We start from the raw sequence: 22,534 nt of genomic DNA, 5'->3' as shown, positions 1-22,534 counted from the left end.
AAACACAGGAGCGGACATTATTTAAATTGTACACGCAATGTTGTACCGAATCTAATTATAGTGATGTAAAAATATCCCATTCTAATTATTCATTTCGAAAGTTTTATACGAGATAACAATAATTTTATCCTTAAACAATTTGAATTACGATCCCTATGCGACAAACAACACAAGTTGACTTATGATGCTCACGAGATGATTAACTACCAAGGGGAACAACTCTACACTCCTTGCTTGGTACTAAATCATGGCGTCGTTTATATTGCACTATTTCACGCGTCTTGTTGTCAATAAAATATTTCTGCTGATAAATACCTATTAGAAACTTCCTCGCATGCTGTATGGAGTTCTTTTAGTTGTTGTTCTGAAATTGAACAAATATATAACATTATAATCAAACTTTCATTAGTATAACGTTTAGAAACATTTGGAAAGAAGACATCCATATTAAGTGTAAACAGGGCATTTTGAAAACAATGCAATTCTTGTCTAAAATATGAAAGTAAAAATCTGACAATATGACCATTTTAAATTCACAAACAACATATGATATGTTATAACTAACTCCATACGTCCAATAAGGATTATGTTTTCTACTTTATCTCATCGCATAAAGGTATTTCCTACGTGAATCATCTTTGTTATAATATAACTTACCTGTTTCAAAAAGGTGCCACTGTACTCTGTATCTAAACCTGAGGAAGTCCATACGCTCTTTACAGTGACTTACTTTGGACATCTCATACAGCATGTACTCAGGATAGTCAAGAGATGCTACAACACACGCAAGTACCATTACTATACTGTTAAAGTTGTATTTTTATGCTTAAAATGTTCGTGGTTTTCCCACAAGTTTGAGACAAAAGGATTATTTTTCGGTAAGTTGAGAAACGGACTATAATTTCGTTTATAGTGTTTACGTTCAATATTTCTTTTTTATCGATTTTTTCTAGGGAAACAGGGAAAATAGAATCCTTTGATAAAAACCATCTATTAATCACTGTTGCGTAAGTTATCAGCTTATTAAAGGGAGTGATTTCACATAAGATTTAATTAAGATAATACTTTATTACAAACAGAAACAGTAAAGCTTCTCCACAGGGACTTGTTACGAATTTCATATATCCTGTTCATATATGACATGTATGTGTGTTTGTTGGAAATTCGTGCCAAGTCCCTGTGACTTTCTCACTGTTCATTCTATCAGTGGGTTTGATTATATCTATATATAAAACAGGAAGTTTTGCACTTTTCATTAAAATTCTAAATATGCCTGCTTTATTGTAAAGGAAATCTGAAATGTTATATCTATATATCACCTTACGTTTAGCAAACTTTTTCTATTCTACAGGAATACTTCCGTTACAATGAATGTTAACTTTAGAATTCTTTATTCGTCGTTTCTATATATGACATTTAATTAACAAGTTATAACAACAGTACATTGTGTATCACAATGGTTGTAGATTAGTCATTTTACCAGGTAAAGGAGATATTTCTTTCCTGTTTTTTTTTTTTATTATTTATTTATTTTCTATGTGTTCTTGTTCTTACATTCTCTGGTAACAAATATAAATTTCATTCCTTCACATCTGCGAAACAAGTTCTGTTAACATAAAGTAATAACATAATCGGCTCCAATGGAAGCGCGCGAGGTCTTACTTTTGGTAGCTAGTTTACTCATTGGGTAACGCTCGATTCGATTTCTCCTATAACATGAAAGTTAGATGTATAATGGAAAAAAAATAGTGTTGAAAGCGGCAAAGTGTCTAAAGGATAAGACATGTATTGCTATTTAAATTAAAATGTTTCTAGCTACCTGACGTTTTCCGTCGAACATGGAACTGCACCTTCTCTATTTCATTTCCTCCGCCGATGAGTTCGAGGAGTTCTGCAAATCTGAAAAGAGATATTAATAAATGGGATAAATTGATGATTACTGACGATCAACATCCTAGTATAATAATAGATTATTTTTTTCTTTATTTTACAATATTAATTTTTACTTTTATATTAATTAATCAAATCCTTTTCATATAGCTCTTCATCTGGAAAAGAAACAAATTTAGTAAGTACCTGTCTGAATTTATTTGTTTCGTTTCCAATGACGTTACAACGCTGATGACATCATTCATAGAACATGGTAGAGATTTCATAGTGTAGACAGCTCGCCGAGATTTTTCAACATCCAGTAATGTCACCAGCTATTTAAACGAAAGAGATTAAAGTTTTAGACTGACATATGTTTAATTGGTTAGCACTTTTATATATCAGATGTTTCATGCAAAAATAATTTCACCGAAATTGTGAAAGAGATTATATACAGAATTTCTTTGCGTTGACTTCTTGTCTCGGGGATTTCAATTTGTCCTCAAAAAATGATTTTCCGTTATAATCTATTTTCCAATTTACAATCAGCTCATTTTTGTAAAGATATTATCCACTTTGTAAAATATACATCTCTATAGCTCACCTGTTGTTTCGTCTTGCCTCTTACTCTAGCGATGTCGTCATATAAAGATTTAACCTCTGCACTCTCTGCGTTCTGGAATAACCTGTTAACAGTGCATTGATTTAAAGAAAAAATGTTTTGATGACAAATCAATATCAAGATATATGACCTTCAACATTATTATTTATTTACTGTTTAACATTGCATAATAACAACCAATTTCAAGATACATGACCCACTACATTAAGACATTCTACCGGTAAACAATGCATAACAACAACTAATTTCAAGATACGTCATCTTTATGAACTTTTACTGGTTAACAATGAATAACAACCACAACCAATTTCAAGATGTATATGGCCGTCATCTTTATGAAATTTTACTGGTTAACAATGCATATAGTTGCAAAATTTCATTCGATAGCGATATATTTACTACCTTTCATTATACAATTCATACCATTATATCTGTATGTAATTCCTACTTAGATAATAATATGTCTCACTCTGTTTAGATTAATTTTGATTGTCCTGGTTTTTCTTCTGTCTTAACAATGTTTAGTCATTAGTATCACTTACAAATGCTAGCGGAGGAATCAGTTATTTGACACAATTCTATATTTTATATACACTGTATTGAACATCAAATTCGTATTTGACGGTGCTATTAACTTGCCTATCTTTTGTACAGTGCATTTGTCTGCGATTAATTGGGATGATATTTTCATTGGTTGAAATAATTAAATGTTTTACTACATTTCATGTGTAGGTAATTTTAGATAGTCTGTGAACCGAATCAAGCAAGAAAGGGAAACTAATAAATGACATATTCAATCATGTCTGGCTTTTTTATGAAATCAACTCCCTTTATGCCTTCTGGATCTCAATAACTGTTGTATAACCAAATACATTCATAAAAATGTTAATAGCAATGTGTTCAAGATATTTACCTTTCTGCTTCTTCAGCCTCAAGTTTCGGTTCCACCATCGTGTGCCAAATTGTAGAAGGCGTCCCTTCACCTGTAGAAGAGGCGAACATACCGGATTAAGACACCGATAATATGACAAGTAACTATAACTTATATGAGGTTTAGGAGATGCAAACGCTAAAACAAATACTCCAGATTTCCTCAAAGGTATTGTATTGAAAGTGTTCGTTTATTATTATTTACAAGACCATATTTGGCCTGGTTTTGAATATTGTCTTTAAAAAAAAAAAAAAAAAAAAAATCCTTACAAGACTTCAATCCAGATCTCTGAAAAGTTACATTTTCTATGAGACGACAATAACTGCTTTTAAATTAAAACAAATCAGTTGAGAGTTTGTTCAAAATTATTAAATCAAACTTACTGTTGGCTGTGGTATAAATATCAAGTGACATCAACATATGTTAACTAAGATTTATGGGTTGTTATGAATATATAATTACCTGTTTCTTTGATGATAATTCGCGACCAATCCAGTTGTTTCATCTTCACTTTCGGATGAATAATGGGTTTGTTGGGGTAGACTTTGTTGGTGCGCCCCGGCCGTGGAGGTAGGGGAGGAGGTAATTCTGGTTCACCCCCCAGAGCTGCCGTTGCCTGTTTTCTCTCTTGCTCCAATCTAGCACCTACATATAAATATGTAAATTTTGAATATCACTACAGATCACTATTACTCACCAAACTACACAATAGGACTAATACACTCCCCCTTAATAAAACGAAATCAACAACCTTAGCTGATTCCCTATACATTATGACAGGGCCAGATATAGACCGTGTACAAATATCTGACTAAGGTTTTAAACCATTTCGGGTCTGCTAAAAATATTTAAAGTTGAGATTTTTAAGGTATTTTTAATCTTCGGGGAAAATTCTGTTACAATCATTGTATGCTTCAATGTTGACATGTGCTCGCCCGCTAAGGTCAGAGAACAATACACTGGAGATAAGGGCAGGCACCCACCACGACCTCACATCTAAATTCCCAGCAGCTTTACAATGCACGAAATCAGTACATTTTGGTTCTACTGGCATAGGTTAAATTCCAATTTTATATAATTTAATAGGCTTATGCTTCTGTAATATCTAAGTACAGAGCATACCGTACATTAAACAAGTTATGTTTTAAGTAAGATTAGAAATACTGTATAGAAAATCATTAAAATTATGCAAGTTGACATAACTTTCTAATCGTATAGGAGGTGTTTAGAACTTGTGTCAACTACCAGGTCCCACAGGGCCCAGCTTTGTATGTCTATATACGCAGTACTTAATTCAGCAGATTGTAACTTCAAATAGATAAAGGCACAAAGGAATTTGTAATATTTAAAACCTCATCATATACTATTACATTGTAAAGAATTTGTCCATCAAAAGATAAAATAATTCGAATAGTAAGCAAATTTTCTTTCCTTCAGGTAGTACATTAACTGCCAAAGTTGTTTCAAAAATAAGTAGAATATATCAATGCTTTGTGACTAAAGTGTTCCGTACAACAGGATATTAAAATCGACCAAATGGAATTTGATAACAACGCTTTCGTGTCAGTTTTTAAGTTCCTAAACAATCATATTTTTTCGGACAACTGGTTAAATTGATTTTGGAGGATTGTTTTGCTGGTGGTATTGTTGGAAATGTCTTGGTCACATTAATGCTATTGATGTATTGTAGACATAACGATTTGGAATGTAAGCGGAAAGTAGTTAGCAGAATCCATCAGTGCATATAACGGACTCATTATTGGGTATTGACCGGGCAACACGACAGAGTGGGCACAGCGTGGTGCTCCATTATAATGGCAGGACATAAAATATCGATACTATACCCGGTACATATATCTATCGATCAATACCCCCATAATGCTTTTTATCATATACAAAATATCCCAGCGAGGTCAAGGGGTACATTCCTGTTCTGTTATAATCTCTCCCTTGTGACATGTTGAGGTAGATCATGATACCAGGATGTTAGTTAGACGACTACTGTCTGGCTCAACTTAACTAGCATGATTAAGCCTATATATTAATCATTCATATTTTCTAACGTCTGACTCATGGAATTAATTAAGTATCACATTGATTTAGTTTTTTAATACACGTTTTGTATCTATTACAATTCAAAATATTTGTTTCAACAACATTGAATTGGAATGATTAAGTTGATAGATGCGTCCGACAAGCATATCCACAACAGAATGCATCTGGTGCAGTATTCCAAAAGCCGTTTGTGTTTAAGGTCGAACAAAAAAAATGGTAGATAGGTATTGAGTTTTATTTCTAAAAAACGTTTTGATAAATTACTTTGAGATACAAATTCTGACTTCTGAGCTACCAGTGATTTGGTAAAGATGATGAAAAAGCTTTGGAATGTTAGACCGTAAAGATATGAGAAAAAAATAAGACAGATTTAAGATATATATGTGCCTGGCTTTGTTAAATTATTAATGATACTAATCTATATATCAGGATAAATAAGTATTTATTCACTATTTCAGATATGTTATTTAATGATTTGGATGAATTTCATTTCAATCTGAGTTGTAATTAAGAGATATGATGTAAAGTTAATTATTTTATATAATAAATAAATTAATATGAAATGAACTGTGGTTAACTTTCATTTATAAATTGTTTAATTTCCCACACTGATACATACATTTCATTAATTGATATTTATTATATAGGCAGTTGGATAGAATATAATGTATTAATCAATGATTCATGACCTTGTGTAGCATTACATATTTATCAAATATTTATGCTACAATCAATGATAAATTTACGCATTGTGCTCATCGTCTAATTAAGATTTGTGTTTCAGATCTAAAGGTTTCATATAATTGAATATACACGAAGTAATAATTGATAATCAAACCTATTTGATTTTCTAAAAGGCAAAAGTTTGTAAAATATCTAACGAAAAACTTTCAATGACATATAAAGACAGCCGTGCAAAAAATCACAATCAAGATAAGTGTGAAATTATTTTGACAGTCACAATAGGCATTGACTTATATTTCATAATTAAGGTATTCGTGAAACTATGTTTCACCATTAAAATAAGCATGACATTATATTCGGCATTGAGTTATATTTTGTAATTAAGCTAATCGTGAAGTTACATCATTTCAAAATCAAGATCCGTATAGATATATTTCACAATTAAAAGAGATGAAAAATTATATCATTTTACAATGAAGATATTCATAGTTATAGGCGTGAAATAATGTCTGTGAATTATGATATGTGAACTGTCATAATTGACAATCGTGATGAGTGGCACGTTCTTTGTACATTAAATAAGCCTTCAATGTTATTAAAATACCTATTTCAGGTTACAAATTCATAATTCATGGATTTTTCCCTTTTCCATATAATAATCATATTTGTAAGACAGATTTCTAGACACTGAGAAATATCTTTTAAGACTTGTTGAGCCCAAGTGTCCCGATTCAAGTTTTTCAATGACGCCCCATTAATTCCAGACACCTACTCGTCAACATAACGGCGTCGAACTACGGATTCAAGAAACCAAAATGCGTTTTCAAATGTAAAACATTCAAAGCAAAGTGACGCGTTTTTAACAAAGACATGACAAGTTAAATACCGTAAAAATTAATGTCAACCTGGTGACATTGTCACAATCTCTTTATTACTATACAGGCCTGAGGCGACATTTATAAGTCCCATTGTAATTTTTTTTCATAAAACACAATAGAGCAAGCCAGTGTATTGTGGGAGACGTTTTGATAAATAGTAACATCTGACCCCAAAATCCACACGTGTTATATAATTATACTATCACAATATCGAAATTTCTGTAAATATTTATACAAGAAAAACTATGATGTTTTCTTTCTGTATACACAGACGAATTAAAATGCATACCGTTCTATAACTATATCGAACGAGATATGTATTCCTTTCAGAGACGACATCACGCGTAGCATGCGTTTTAATGTCCAAATATTTTTATCTCGGTAAGATACAATTTGATTCGAATTTTCATACAGATTTAAACTATATATCAATAGTCATAGACATGTTTAGAAATATATGACTCCTAATTCATTTTCACCCATTATCACCAAACTAGCCTAACGAACAATATAATAGAAATATTAAATATTTTAATTTGTTAATTTGAAAACAGAAATATAAATTTCAGTACAACGGACATACCTAATTGAACAAAAATCAGAAATGCAGAGGTCAACAATATCAAGTCTCTTACATTTAAGTATTCTATCTAAACTATAAAACCTATTTCAAACGAATAATGAACAACTTTAAACTAACGCCCAATTTGAAGATCGTGTTGAGACTAATACTATTATATATAGAGAGAGAAGTAACATCATTCAGTCAGTTTTTAGGCCGCGCCATTCACTAGATTGGACGAATCAGCGATCAAAGGGTCTTACTATCATACCGGTACGGGACTACCTTAGGCGATTTGGAACTGACGAATTTACCTTGTATCTATATCACAGGTGATCACATTGTCAAATTCGTCTGAAATTCTATCAAGTTGGCTTACTAATTCATTGTTTACGACCTTATAAAATCAAACAAAAGAATTATGACAATGTTTTATGGTCCTCCCAAGTAGCTACTCGGAATTTAATTAAAATACCGTGCCTAATGAAGCACGGCATGTGACCAACCAGATGTGTGTTTTATATATATACAAAGTCATGCTGTTTGAATGCTTATTCGGTTTAATATGCATGACCAAGGCATAAAAACGTTTACGATACATTGTGACGCTCTATTGATAAAACCCTTTCGGCCTTGTCTCGGAGACAGGGTTTACTCATCAAAGACTTTGTCACGTACATCAAATATACTTTAGAAAACATAGATGTGCCCAATCATATTGATAACTGTATATTCTGGATCTTTTTATGTTTGGTCTCTCGTTTTTACCTTTACGATTTTCATTGAATTCGTGACTACGGTGTTCATTTGTGTAGATGTGTTATCACCCGACGCCTTTATTAAACGACAACGGACCAAGGTTGCATTCTTTTGGTTTGAAGATTGTATGTATATAAATATCCATTCATAACTAATAGTTTTTTTATTATTATGAAACGCAATAAACCGAAACAGTCTCGCTAATGGTGTTATTTAATTTTACCCAGATTTTACTTTTGGTCGCAGCCTAGATATTATCTTATTGAAACATAGTGGATGTTAAAGAGACCAACCAACCAATTGTTTTCCCATAGACTTTAGTGTTAACGTTTTGGATTATTTCATTCAAATTCTTGAATTGAATATGACGATTATGGTTTATAACAAAAGTTTAGGGTCTGATATAACACCTAATCCAAAAAAAAAGTTGGGTCCTTCAGCTCAAATTTTCTCCAGGGTAGCCATTTTGAAAATAGGTGAATTTCGCAGTAAACATTCTCAAAAATCGTAAATGTTTACCTGTTTACTATTATTACGTGAACTTTTGGGAAAAAAACCAATCTGACTTACGAAATTTATATCAACATTTCTTATTGATAGTTACCTATCAGTCTACATATCTATTTTCTCACTTCATAACATACTGGCCAATCAGTGGCTGCCAGACATTTTATCCTTGGCTCAACGTTCTATACACGGGGGCTGTTTCAAAAATATATTTTTTCAATTGGTTGGTTGTTCCCTAGAAAGGATAAATAGGCATATAGGACGAGGGTCAAGAACGCATCAAATCAAATAAGGTATTGACACGTATTCCTGGTGGAAAATGTTCGTTGATCAAAAAAATGTTATTTTGCATTAATTATTTCATATTTACCTATGAAGTTAAACAAACTTGATCTGGGAGGAAGGATTCCATAAGGAGAGGATTTATTACTGGAGTTTTCTAACATTTCGGCAATTCCTCTTAAATCGTGCATCCGCGCCATCAGGTCTTTGATACGCTCCTCATAAGCAGTGAGAGTGATCGAATGATCCTCTTTCATCCGGTTCATCTCTTCTATAAGTTGTTTTTCATTATCTGAGTATGAATTCTGTCCATCAAGCCATCGCCTTGTCGGTGTTTCAGTTACCCTGGACTGGTCAGAATTCCTCGACTGTTGGGAAACTCTCATCTGTTCGGAATGCACTGGTTGTTCTATAACACTAGAATGTTCCGAATTCCTGGGTGTGAGCTCCAGTTCCAATGAGTTTCCGGTTTTATCCAGGGAGGGTTCCTCCTCAGGAATGACGTCATGATCTCGTGACGCCATCGGAAATGATAAACCTCCCCCGAATCGCGTTCTTTCCTTGAACTTACTGTAGCGTTGAGTAACACTATCCGTATAAGAATCACTAGTTGTTATGCACCGATCATCATCATCATAAGATGAATAATTCAACACTTTTGGTTTTGTTTCATTTTCTTTCAAGTCTGAACAATCCTCTTTGAGCTGTTTAATAATTGTCTTTAAAACAGATGGCTTTTCTGATTTGGAATTTAATTCCCCTTTTACACTTTCTAATATTGTTTCATCATCCGATTCAACTATTTTTCCAATCGTCCTGTTATTTTTTATTTCATATGAATGCACTGATGGCGAAGACTTTATCAAATGCCATTGCTTCCTAGACTCAGTATCACTCCAGTAAAACTGCTGATCAGAATCCTCAAAAGCACTGGCGCCGAACACACTTAATATTTTACCTTCACGAAATAATTTCCTTGCAAATATTGAAGCTGAGACTCTGCTCCTAAATCGCTTTGGGTGTTTCTCCAGCAGCAGGGTAACCAAAACCGACCCTCGAAATGTCTTGCGTGCTGGACGCTCCTGCCGAGAACGCTCCCACTGGCTCATCTGTAAGACACACAATAATGACATAAATACACTGATCTCGATATGTATGTAGATTAATAGTATTATACACGCTCAAAACTTCAGCCCCAAGATAGGACTTACACTAAATTCCTACAAGTAATATCAACAGGCATTAGTATATAGTTTAAACGTAAAATATGTTAAGGTCATATGTATTGAAATCGCAAATTAGTGGACCTTGTCGAAACAACAAAGACAGTAACCCAGAGGTCATGTCAGTAATTGACAAAGAACATGACAGGAATTTGTGTTAATGAATGAAAACTGGGATCGGTTACAACAAATATTACCTCATGCGGGACAATTTAACTTTTTAAATAGTAATGGCTAATAGAGTTTCGAATAATGACATATTTCGGTCAATTCATTATGATGTGACACGTTGTCACGATATTATAGCATAAGTCACACCATCTTTAATGTACACAGTAGTTGAAATGTCAAAATTGTAATTGAAATCAAAGGTTAGCAAATGAGGCGATACATGGGTTAACGTTAGTATAATACAAGCGATGTGCATTTGTGAAAGTATTGGTTCAGGATGCTACAAAGATATGTATGACTGGCGGTAATGAATTTGAAATGTTCTTTTTTATCAATTAAATCAACTGTTATCACACCATTCCATACCCAGCGTCAAACACACTGTCACATATACTAAACAAGGTCAAATATATTGAAGAAAATACACGGTATAACAGGTCCATATATCACCTGGTCCGGATCTTTCCATGCTCCGTCTCCGTGTTTTGAAATATATTCCATGCTACAGCATCCTCAAAACGCTATGCTGTCTCACAGAACATGATAACGACTCCTCAACATCAAACACCACATACCATTTTACCACAGTCGTTGGTCCGGACTGTAAGACCTCCGTTTGTAAGGACACAGAAGACACTGCTAATGCCGGTAAAGAACCGGCAGTAGTTGTCTATTGTCTCTATCTCATTGTGTGCTTACAGCCCGGTAATAGCTTATTTTATGACGATGCAGTAGAGCATTTAATCTTATCCAGTGTATTTAACCATGTTCGCCATGTTTTGTTAATCTTTTGATTACCTGTATTATGTTTCTGGATCTAAAAATACGTTATACTCAACAAGACGACATTGACCGAGGATCAATCGTCTACACAATTCTTACAATGGGTGACAATAATCCTTCTCTGTTATGCACCATTACGTGACACAGGAAAAATTGTCTTTGATAGAAACAAGTGGCTCAAGAGTGTATACCTATTGTTGACTCCTTGTAGGTGTTTGTCCTTTTGTATGGGTATAGCATGTAGGCGGTGTTAGTGGGACGAGCAATGGAAAACAGATAATACCAGCGTTAAATATAGCAATTATCATTTTACTGGACTTAAGAAAGATAGAATTACCATCGTCTGCACCATGGTAGTAATTTTTAAAACTTATATATTAAATATATATGTTAGCCCGTTAAAAAACGTTTTAAAATACCTTACAGATAGACGGCTATACTGATAGACAAATACAGAGAAAACTGTTTTGAGAGTTGCTATAGCGTGAGGTAAACTGCGAGTATATGACATTTATACATACGTGTGTCGAACAGATTATATGCGAGAACGCAAATGTTTACTGAAACATAATAAGTAACGTTTGCACAACTCTAGGATTTCTTTCACCAAATAAATTGAATACAAGAAGCCCATGAGTTTTCCAAACATGATGCAGTGTTATTGCAAACACCGGAAGTAAATCTAAACTTAGTTTTCATATGATCCCGACAACCCATTACTCCTTGGTACATCTCGGCATGAGTGGACATGTCCTCAATAAAAATCTGGATATGACTTTGTACGAACCAGCTGCTGACCTCGCTCAATTTCACCGGACAAACACAGTGACACGCATGACTGCTCTGAATGGAGGGGTGACATATTGAAATATGGGTTGTTAGTGGGGTGTCGCCTTCCCGTATACAAATCAGTCTGACTGACCTCTCCGGTACTCGAGTCCAGAGTAAATACGGAGGGTCTAACCCTTTAGTGTACTAACGACTAATCCTTGCCGGACAATGGTTTTGATGTCCGTGGACACACCTTCGGACACTCCACATCACCATAACATTGATATATGGCGATCAACAGTAGCATTAACCAGACAATAATATTGATACACTTCATAACGTCCCTGGTATGATCACACGTGTGCAAGTCGTTTTGACACACAGCTTCATCGAATGGTGAGGTCACTATATAACAGAATTGAACTTACCATCAACAACGGCTGAGTTTATCTGAGTATATAGGTATACATATATTAGGTACAGGAATATATTTCATGCAATCTTAAGTCAGGACGTCAAATACAAGGGAATACTGCTTTTAGTTTGTACATCAAAGTGAGTGTTTTAACGAGTAGTTCGTAATAAACACTTATATATGCATATTGCAAAAAATTCACACAGATTTATAAACATATCTGCCCTGAACTGCAGAGCGGCATCACAGACTTACCATGCTACAGTTGTTGCCTGATGTGAACTGTGTCCCGCCGAAGTCCCTCACCACAACACCCGACCTTGTGTGGACACTGGCCGGCGTACGGTATGAGAAATCATAGATATGAACAAATGCCAATCAATTTTTTAAAATGATTGGTTCTGAACTTCCGTCGTGAGCGTTTGTGCACGTGGCTTTCGCTACATCATTATCCATCCACGTGCAGTGTTCACTGAAGCGGAACGTCTCTATTGTGACAACTTCTGCCATAAAAGGCAGTGGTCAAGACCACGAATATTAATGCAAAAATACATTAGGGTCATTCCATTTGGAAATCCATTTAGGTGTATGACGGATGTTTCGATAGGTTTTAGAGTGCACAGAGCAGTCGAGACACTTTTGATGTCGCCAGCCTTCAATCATCTAATAGAGCATCAACCTTCTCGGGTAACAAAAGTCTAATAAAAACTCTGGACCAGTTCTCGACCCCAAACATTCATGTAGCTATGAACGCGAACTGCCAGGGAGGACAGTTACACTAGGTACCGGGTCTGACCCATTATCAATATTGATATAAAAAATCGCTACGGTGGCATATAAAGCACCTTCACTGTCATACGTACTTATGTATTGCTTAACGTGCTTTGATTGCACCTATGTTTCAGCCAATCACGGCCCCCTACCTTCACCAATACACCAGTCGATGGTCCATTGTCATTCTTCAAAAGCATACGTGCTTTTGCTGTGTTGGTTCGGAATTTCATGTCTACAACTCGATTTCAATAGGTAAATAGTTTAAAAACCAGACGTGGAACTGTAAATGGGGCATCAAAAGGGGGATACCTCTTCGGCGATCGTCTGTATCAGAGTCATGTCTATGCAGGGTCACGCTATCAATATAGCTCTTCCCTCCAGAATTTTACAGGGTCGAAAGGACTATCACTATATCACCCACGATAACAAATCGACAAAGGAATGAATACAAACTCGAAACTTATTTATCAATCCCATTGAAAATGTTTGTAATTACATATGCTGTAAAAGTTTTGAATAAAACGCTGTTTCAATTATATTAAGAAATTACCTTGTTAAAGATTCAATAAAGACGAATTATTCCTATATATATATATGCGACAGGATATGAGTATGAATAAATTGCTCGGGATCTAATCATACAGAGTAAATATCGTGACAAACGAAAATAGGCAGAATCAGTGTGTTAACTTTCAAAATTTCACAGATGCTAAGTAGAGAATGATTTTAAATTTTGATTTAAAAAAGTTTTTGTTGGGTCTTTAAAAAGACGATTTCATCTTCCAAAGCATTAAATGATGGCATACTCGAGAGCACGCGATGATTCCCAAACTTAATACGCCATGAAGCTTTTACGTGAAAAAGTATGTGTACAAATCAACTTTAAGAAGTAACCCAGCAGGTTCTAAATTGCATTTTAGACTAATACTCAATCTGTAATACACAGCTAACTGTGAATCATGATAGGCAATAACATACGCCAATACCCACAGTTTATCTGCCTTCATAAGGCCATTTCATGCAAAATCCACTGCATTGAAAGCCGTGTGAGCATTCTACTTTGTCCCACTTGATGGCGATACTATAAGAAGTTTAGTTCCGTCACTTATCATAATCTGTTTCTTTTAGGAGACGTAGTTTTCTAACCAGTCATACTTGAGGTTTGTAAGTAACGTAACTGTGTCTCGATATTTGAATCATGACTACTATAGCGGCTTACAAATATAATTCAATGTGTACAGGTATTCTGTGTGAGCGTTATGATTCACAGGAACTGATTCATCTCGGATTAACAGTATTACCTTATAAATGACACTAATGTGACCGCATTTTCAATTATCAATAAATGTGCATGGCATACGGTTGATCTTAATTCATAAAGAGAAAGGCGTACTTTGAACTAAATAGGTGCTATAAATGATTAATTTATTCAGGTATATAATATGGTTTACTAATTCGATCGAGCGTTCTTGATAATTAACGATGACCTCATCTTGCTACAAAGAGCTAACAAAATAATTGATTTTTAAACTACTGTGAGTGAAATTTTCAAATTTTGTGATATTCAAAGACCGCAAAAAAAAAAAAGAATACAAAAACAATATGCGAAAAGTACATCCTTCTTGTGGCAAATTTTCAAAGACACAAAAATCTTCACCATCAAAAAGAAACGTTGAACGATTGTAAAAAAAAACTAAACTTTTACATTGTTCTACTATCTTGATTATCTATAAGGCAGTGTCCCTTTATGGATCCTCTTTTTTCACCTGTCCTGGAAATGATATGCAATCTCGAGTATAGAGAGGTGTTGAGCTACTTGACAACGTAATGATTTCTCCTTCACAGGTATAAGTTCAGATATACTTAAGGTCAAGCTGGGTACCTGTCGGGCCAGGAGTGAGTTATAAATCCCCGGAGTACTAGATACCACACGTATATCACTTCTCACACCACCAGTAATTGCACTCTTCACATGTAGAAATATCATTTTACCCGTAAAACATGCACATGTGTAGTTGGATTCAGGAATGTGACACTCCATTTAACAGCCACTTCTGACACCTACACAGACCCGTTGTTACCGACCGTACAGGTAAATTTCCCCAAATGACAGTTACACACGAACAATATGCTGCATTTGGCTGGGAAAATGCAAATATTTCAAATAAAAATCAGGTGCATCTGGTTTTTGATTGCCAGGTAAGACAGTTAAGTGATATCAAATTCCTTGTAAAGCGACATAGAAACACCCTTAAAAGCTGATGCAGCAAAAAAAAACCCACTAAAACTAAGTTATTATATATCTTAATCATGGTGCAGTACCGGGGTCGGGTTACCAAGACACAGGTAAAACAGATCATACAAGGCAGGTGAAATTTGCGTATTTAATAAACAACCAACGAATCTTTAGATAACAACAAAGATACGATTATAATCCCGGATAAATTATAAAGTCACAATGTACACTGCGACATTCATTCAAACATTTCCAATTGATGATACTGTTTGATATACATCAGACCTTAACATCAATGTTTGGTGAAGACTATGAACATGTTTCACGGTCCCACTGAGATGCACTATATTTCTTATGCTTTGTGAAGTTAGTCCTGTTCAATGTTTGCTGGTTCGCTCATTGATATTGCACCATTTCTCATTTCAGAACGTTTTCATGACAATAAACCAAGAATTACACGACGGCTTCGTCAATGTGTCCGAAGACGTATATCATTCCGAAATACCTAGGTTTTAGTCTCCTTATACATTTTCAACCCATTTTTGACATGAGTTTTGAGTTTTGAGAATTGCGAATTTTGTTTACCAGTTGACAGTTATAGCTTAAGATTGTATCATTAAGTGTCTGAATATAGATGGTTCATGAAAAAGGTAACAAAAGGGCTAGTTTTCCTATTAAAAATGGCTTGAACGCCTAAGGGAATAAGATGGTAAGAGGTTACGAGGCTCACCTCGTCTATTCTGATCTTTCGTTAAATACGCCATCACTATTAATTTGAATTTCATAAAAGGTAATTGAAATACAAAAACAAGTTGTTGTTGATAGCTGTTGTCAATTTCACAAAATATTTTCATAGGAAACTTATACAAATTGTATACATGATTTGTACGTGCTTTGGTTGCTATTGTTGCACTTTTCTTTTATTACATGATTTTTACCGAGTGATAAATAGCAACAATAGTATGAAGTATTGAATTGAGGATTGGCGTACCTTGAATGTCAGATATAAAGTTGTGTGTCTCGCGTGAATCTCTGATCGAGACACACTCAGGTCTCGCATATTTAGTTCTCTATGGCAGCACACCTATATGTGTCCTCTTGAGTACAAACGAAATATATCCATATTGGAATTTCAAACCACTTCAAATGTCAAGTATCATTAGCAGAAGCTTTTGGTGTTCATTTCATCGTAGAATTTATGGTCTGCGGCAACCATATGACGAATGACCATACATGGTAGGGTACATGGTCGGCTAAGCATTTTCCATTCTTATGGTCATAGCACATGATCGGAAAGTGCATCCATGCACCCTGCACATGTTCCAGGTATATGGTATTGACGTTTGTCATTTGCAGGTTTGGACATGATGTGTTTACATGGATTCCGATTTGTATATGAACAATAATTGGCTAGGTTAGATAAATTCAAGCAGCGTTCTAATCTCTTAACAAACAAAAGAAAGTCTTTTGTACCATCTATCTTACAGCATGAATATAACTTCCCGGAGTGAGAGTATAGTTTATTGTAAAAACGAATCCCATATCGAGACCGAGATATTTACCTACCAGAGAACAAGGTTTCTACTTGTAGAAAAACACACACTCGACAAGCACGTCCGTAGGTGGAAAACAAATAGAGGACACTTACCGTTTCAGTTCGAATGGTCTCTTACAGTCCAGAGAATGAACACGTTCCTCTCCGACAGTTCTTGTGATGATACCCAAGTGTATATTACAACACAGAAATACCGTCCTGGTCGGAATCGTGCCAAATTCCTAATATGACAGTCGTACAAACATATGTAAATAGGATCTACACGCTATTCTGCTCAAACCTGGATTTCTTTAAAGTGAAAATCTACCTGTCGAAGGCGTAGACATTCTGCAATGCCTCCTGTCCTTTCATTTTAGCAACCAGAGAGTTCTTGCAAGCATTCACGTACCAAAGGAAGGGTCTACCTTTAAGTTTTAGATTCAATGTATAAAGTTATCATGACCTTATAGGTTATACATACATATTTCAATTGCCTACTAATTTATCACACTAAGTTATAATCAGATTAAATTTTAAGGCTACTTAGCGCTGCAATGAAGTTGAAATTGGATAATATGTAAAGTAATTAAAGTACCTCAATCAAGGTCAACGGGCTTAAGATCTTGTTAAATGGATATATTATATTGCTCTAGTGTATGAACAGAAATTTCTAATTATATAATACACTATCCTTCATTTTAGTAATAAACTGAATCTAAACGTGTTTCCTAAGATCGTTCCTGTCGAGTGGGTATATATATATAGCTCGCGTGCGTAAACAGATGTTAGATTATATACATATGATAAATGTCTCTCGTTTTAAATCTTAACTGAAGATAAAATCATGTTTGCGTAAAGAATCCTGTTTATTTGACAGAGCAAAAGATATGTATGTATTGGTACAAAATTAAATGAGGTTGTCGAGTTCTTCTTATTTTCTTATCTTCATATAGGAAGACGAACAATTATTTAACTGTGCTTCTTCAAAACAATTGAACACAAAACAATGATAACAGGAAGTAATCATATTTGTTTATCCTATACAGGAAAGGATGTTCGTCGATGTTACTTAAACATCACCATCGGCATTTCCATATACGCCTAAGAACATTTCCACGAAGAAAATCCCGCAATATAATAGTAGATGCAGCTCTAACATAAAGAATACGCAATGTCCCATATCAACCGGTCTAGTGTTGTCAATTTCCATAACAACTGATCCATTGATGTCAATTTCCATAACAACTGATCCATTGATGTCAATTTCCATAACAACTGGTCCATTGATGTCAATTTCCATAACAACTGGTCCATCGATGTCAATATCTATCACAAACTTGCAAATAATCAATTTCCTACCACAAATAGCACAGTCAATTTTACAATACAAACAACAAAGCCAATTAAACCAATGAAAACCTGAGTAACCAGTTTTGCCATACCACAATGAAAGCCAATATTCCTTAGAAATTCGCAACACCGTCTTTCTATTCCAAATTAACTTAATAATTTTACCAAAAACCATAAATAAATGAAATATTTCTTTCAGCCATCAACGCTTATTTTTCATAGAGCTACTTAAGGATATTTTCTTTAAGATACAACCGCCAATTCCCTTGATCTAAAACATCTCAAATATCTTATTACACCGGCAAATTAACATTTTTAGAAACCATCGACAATATCATAATGTCTTAACTACCAGGAAAGATCAAACAAACACAGTAGCCACTATCAGAATATTAGAAAATCTTAAACGGAATAAACAAAATGGTATTGTTATTTTTCATAAGAGTGATTGACCAAAGAGTATCTGAAAATAATTAGGCATTCCCCGAGACAATTGCAAGTTGTAGACAGGTCGTTGTGTCTTCAATTCCACTACTAGAGACCAATATAGCCAACTCGATACGAAAATCTGTATGGAAGAAATGAAGCGGGGTAAGCCTTATCGAAAATCTTATTGTTCTTGTACGGCATTAGTCTCTACTCTTTGTGGTATCTATATAACACAAAGGCCATCAGGACTCTATCATCCCAGATCAGAAGCCGTCAGCGTCAGAGCCGGGCTTCATCCATTACCGGCATGAAACTCCAAGTGCGAGTCAGCCGTCCTTGATATTGATAAAAGTCTACGCATGGTAATTTAACACCAGATAATGACATCGGCAAAAGCTTGTTCGTTGTTAACAATTACATTCCCATTAAAGCGCTTACGGGACTCAGATGTTCTGTTCTGATGGGGATAAGGACCGCAGTCAATGAGAACGGAGATATCGATTGAAAGATAATGGCGCAGGTTTGTCAACACTCTTTGGTTTCTCATTGTTTTACGGCATAAAATAAATATTTAAAAGAATCCCAGTCTCGACCTACATTATGTACCGAAAACTAGATAAAAAGCAAACGTTACGTAATACCCTTTCCTTGTATCATTGATCACGTGACTTACAAAATTAAAGTTTTTACCACACAGTATTTAAGGTTGATTGGCTTTGCTCAACTTTACAGAAAGATTGCAACACCGCAAGAAGAATCTCGTTTTCATTGTTTTTAAAGAATATCGAGTGCAATATTTTATAGCATAGTCTTGAATTTTAAAACATAACACTCTGGCCAATTCCTACAGAAGCTTTCATGAATACACACAGCGTTTCCTTTCCCACGAAGCATTTCTTGAGTTTTTTCGGTCTTTTAATGAAGGAAACGTGGCATTTTAAACAACCATAAAGTATAATTTACGACATAATCTTAAACGGTGTTAGTTCTTCAAATCAAACGGCCCTTCAGGACTGGAGGAAATAAGAGGTTTTGACACCCATTGGTGGGGACCATTGTCTGATAAATGTACGCAATGATCGTACCTATTGTTGAACACAATAGGAACAGCATTCACTCGAGATGGAACGGTGGATATTGCGTGTGAGATACCAGACGTCATTAACCAATTTTAAAAAACTCACAAAAATTTACATATGAACGCGTTTCCATGAACGTCAAAATTTGATACGTCTAACCTCCTGATTCAAGCTGCGGTTAGAAATATATTGTAGCTGTCGGTAGTTTTGAGGACTCGGGACATAAAAGTGCTGGGTTATTTGTGTGTCAAAGCGATAGCAACAGTTATTACAATATAGCCCGGCGCTTTGTTCGCGATACATTATGTGCCAACCTTCATGTCAACTTTTTATCATCTAAATCTTTCTGCTCTTTAGTTTTGAAAGTTGTGTTAGCTTAAAGCTTGCCCAACGATTACGATTTATTTGAAGGACAGACTATTTAATTCATTTTTTTTTCTTAAATTTTATTGCATTCAAAATACACATATGTATAAGTACTTCATTGTAACAAAAACCGGATGTTTGCTTTTTTGCAATTACACTATCATATATTTTTCTCTCTCCCTGGAAGGGCGTTGTCTTCGTTGCTGAAGCCTTCCCGTAGTTCCGTTACGGAGATGAAGAATCGATATCATATAACAGTACCCGGCTTAAGCAGGACCAGGCACGGACACAGTGTCATGTATTAGGTTATATCCATTAAGTATATCGATATTTATCTACTAAACTACTTCCTGGAAAACGTAAATACAAAAATATGTATTCAAATTTATTCATTGTTAGTCTTAATTAGTATCAGCCATGTTTTCCGTTACTATCATAGAATCTGTATACTTTATCACGATGGAGGAAATGCCCCAGACGCCGTTATTAAAAAGGGAGGAATGCAGACAGGAATGTGACAAACATTCGTTATGTACAGATATACAAATAAAGCTAAATGATTTTAATTTCCTTTGGCGACTGTCAAATTATCCGAGATTCATTTTAATCATAGAGTCTGCCAACACCTGTCATGTAATGTATTCTCTTTGTATTGATTAAATTTCATGAAATTTGTTAGAAATGTTTTAATGAATCAAATTGAGCGTACATTTGATATCCCATGTTAAACTGTATTTTGAATTGTATTTCAACATTTTAACTAATTTTTGGTGTAGATATTTTGTTTAAAACTGAAAAAGCCTTTGTACGCAATGATTTCAATAAATTCGATTTTGTGCGTATTCTATTATCACATATATCAAATGTTTCATATCTTTGAAGTTCAGAGTTCAGAGTACAGATCACATGACCCCCGTTTCTGTCCCAACGTTTTGGTTCCAAAGGACGTCTTCACATTTGCACTCGCTACAACTAATTTCCATTCGGAATATTAGTTTGTAATGATTATAACAAGGATATAAATTGGTTCAGTAGCAAACATCCCTTTGATATCAATAATATGTCCGCGAGCACGTCCGAACCGGGTTTCAATTATGATAGCTCATCAATTTTTATGAGGGGATGAAATGGTTATGGAAAGCGCTTGGATGAAGCGAGATGGACGGCAGAAGAATAATCAATGAAAGCTTTGATTACATATATTTCCACCATTACTCAATAAAACTGTCTTCAACACTGAATGTTCATCAGTATTGAATTTTGGTGTTTAAAAATTCGAACACGTTTAATATTTCAATTGATTTGCATCAAAATGGTTCAACATTCCCATGGCTATTACGAGTCAAATGAATAAAAGAATATCCTACCGTGGGGTTGGAAAATGGCGGAACAGCTGGTCAAGTGGCCAGGCTGTTAAGAACATTCTGTATTTTGTTATGTGCTCATAGCCTTGTTTACGCCACAGGTGGTGCTTTGTGACCTTAAAATGCTCTTTATTTACTCAGAGAGAAACTAAATCATCACCAGGCCTGTAAATAAAACCTATTTAGAATTCCGCTTACAAAATATCTAAACGTACTCGTCCGTGAGTTAAGTATAGAATTTGTGTTTATTATTCGCACAATATGTATAAGCGTTTACACTTGGTAATCTCATCCATATGACCTAGATTTGTGAGGAAGTTTCTTTTCAAATGACAGGCAGCGAATAAAACCCAAACACACCATCGCTATCCAGGTGATAAACTGGAAACATATACATTAATGGAATATAGGGGTAATTATTTTCAAGGCGGATGTTTAGAGGGGGAATACACAAACTGCGTAGATATTCCAGTCATTTTAGGTTAAAAAACATTTTGAAAACGGTCATAAATTACAAAATTGACCAAAATATTCGAAACCAAAGTTTACGAGTGAAAATGAGCATATCTTGTCTTTAAAATGCAAGTAGTTTCGATAATTAAATATCAAAACGTGACATTTCCTTCTTTTTCTTTTATGTGAGATATATATAGATGAGTTAGTGTAATTCCAAATGTTGAAATCATTTTCTTAAAACACCAACATTCCTGCGGTTTTGCTTTTTCAGCATTATGCATATTTAGATAATTACGTCATAGCTTAATCAGATAGTTTCCTTCAACAATTGGCCACACAAATAGTAAAGGGTTGAGTGCATTAAAACAATGATAGAACCGTGCAATACACAGGAGGGGTTTAAATTTGCATTACAGGTAAGGAGGTACATAACA

General features: G+C 34.7%; 1 protein-coding gene across 3 annotated transcripts in view; it reads right to left on the bottom strand.

Moving 5' to 3' along the window:
• LOC117337124 overlaps nt 1-22,534 on the bottom strand; it is a 48,562-nt gene that overhangs the window by 7,838 nt on the left and 18,190 nt on the right. For all 3 annotated transcript variants that reach the window (XM_033897920.1, XM_033897921.1, XM_033897919.1), the window contains 8 exons: nt 9,238-10,258; nt 3,885-4,067; nt 3,405-3,474; nt 2,474-2,555; nt 2,077-2,204; nt 1,820-1,899; nt 658-774; nt 316-364 (listed from right to left, as the gene is read on the bottom strand). In XM_033897920.1, the coding sequence (XP_033753811.1) occupies nt 316-364; nt 658-774; nt 1,820-1,899; nt 2,077-2,204; nt 2,474-2,555; nt 3,405-3,474; nt 3,885-4,067; nt 9,238-10,258 (1,730 nt within the window). The remainder of the gene's footprint in view (nt 1-315; nt 365-657; nt 775-1,819; nt 1,900-2,076; nt 2,205-2,473; nt 2,556-3,404; nt 3,475-3,884; nt 4,068-9,237; nt 10,259-22,534) is intronic.

This window comes from Pecten maximus, chromosome 11 (assembly GCF_902652985.1).
Source record: "Pecten maximus chromosome 11, xPecMax1.1, whole genome shotgun sequence".
Classification (NCBI taxonomy): domain Eukaryota; kingdom Metazoa; phylum Mollusca; class Bivalvia; order Pectinida; family Pectinidae; genus Pecten; species Pecten maximus.
This window is presented reverse-complemented; position numbering and strand designations above follow the sequence as displayed.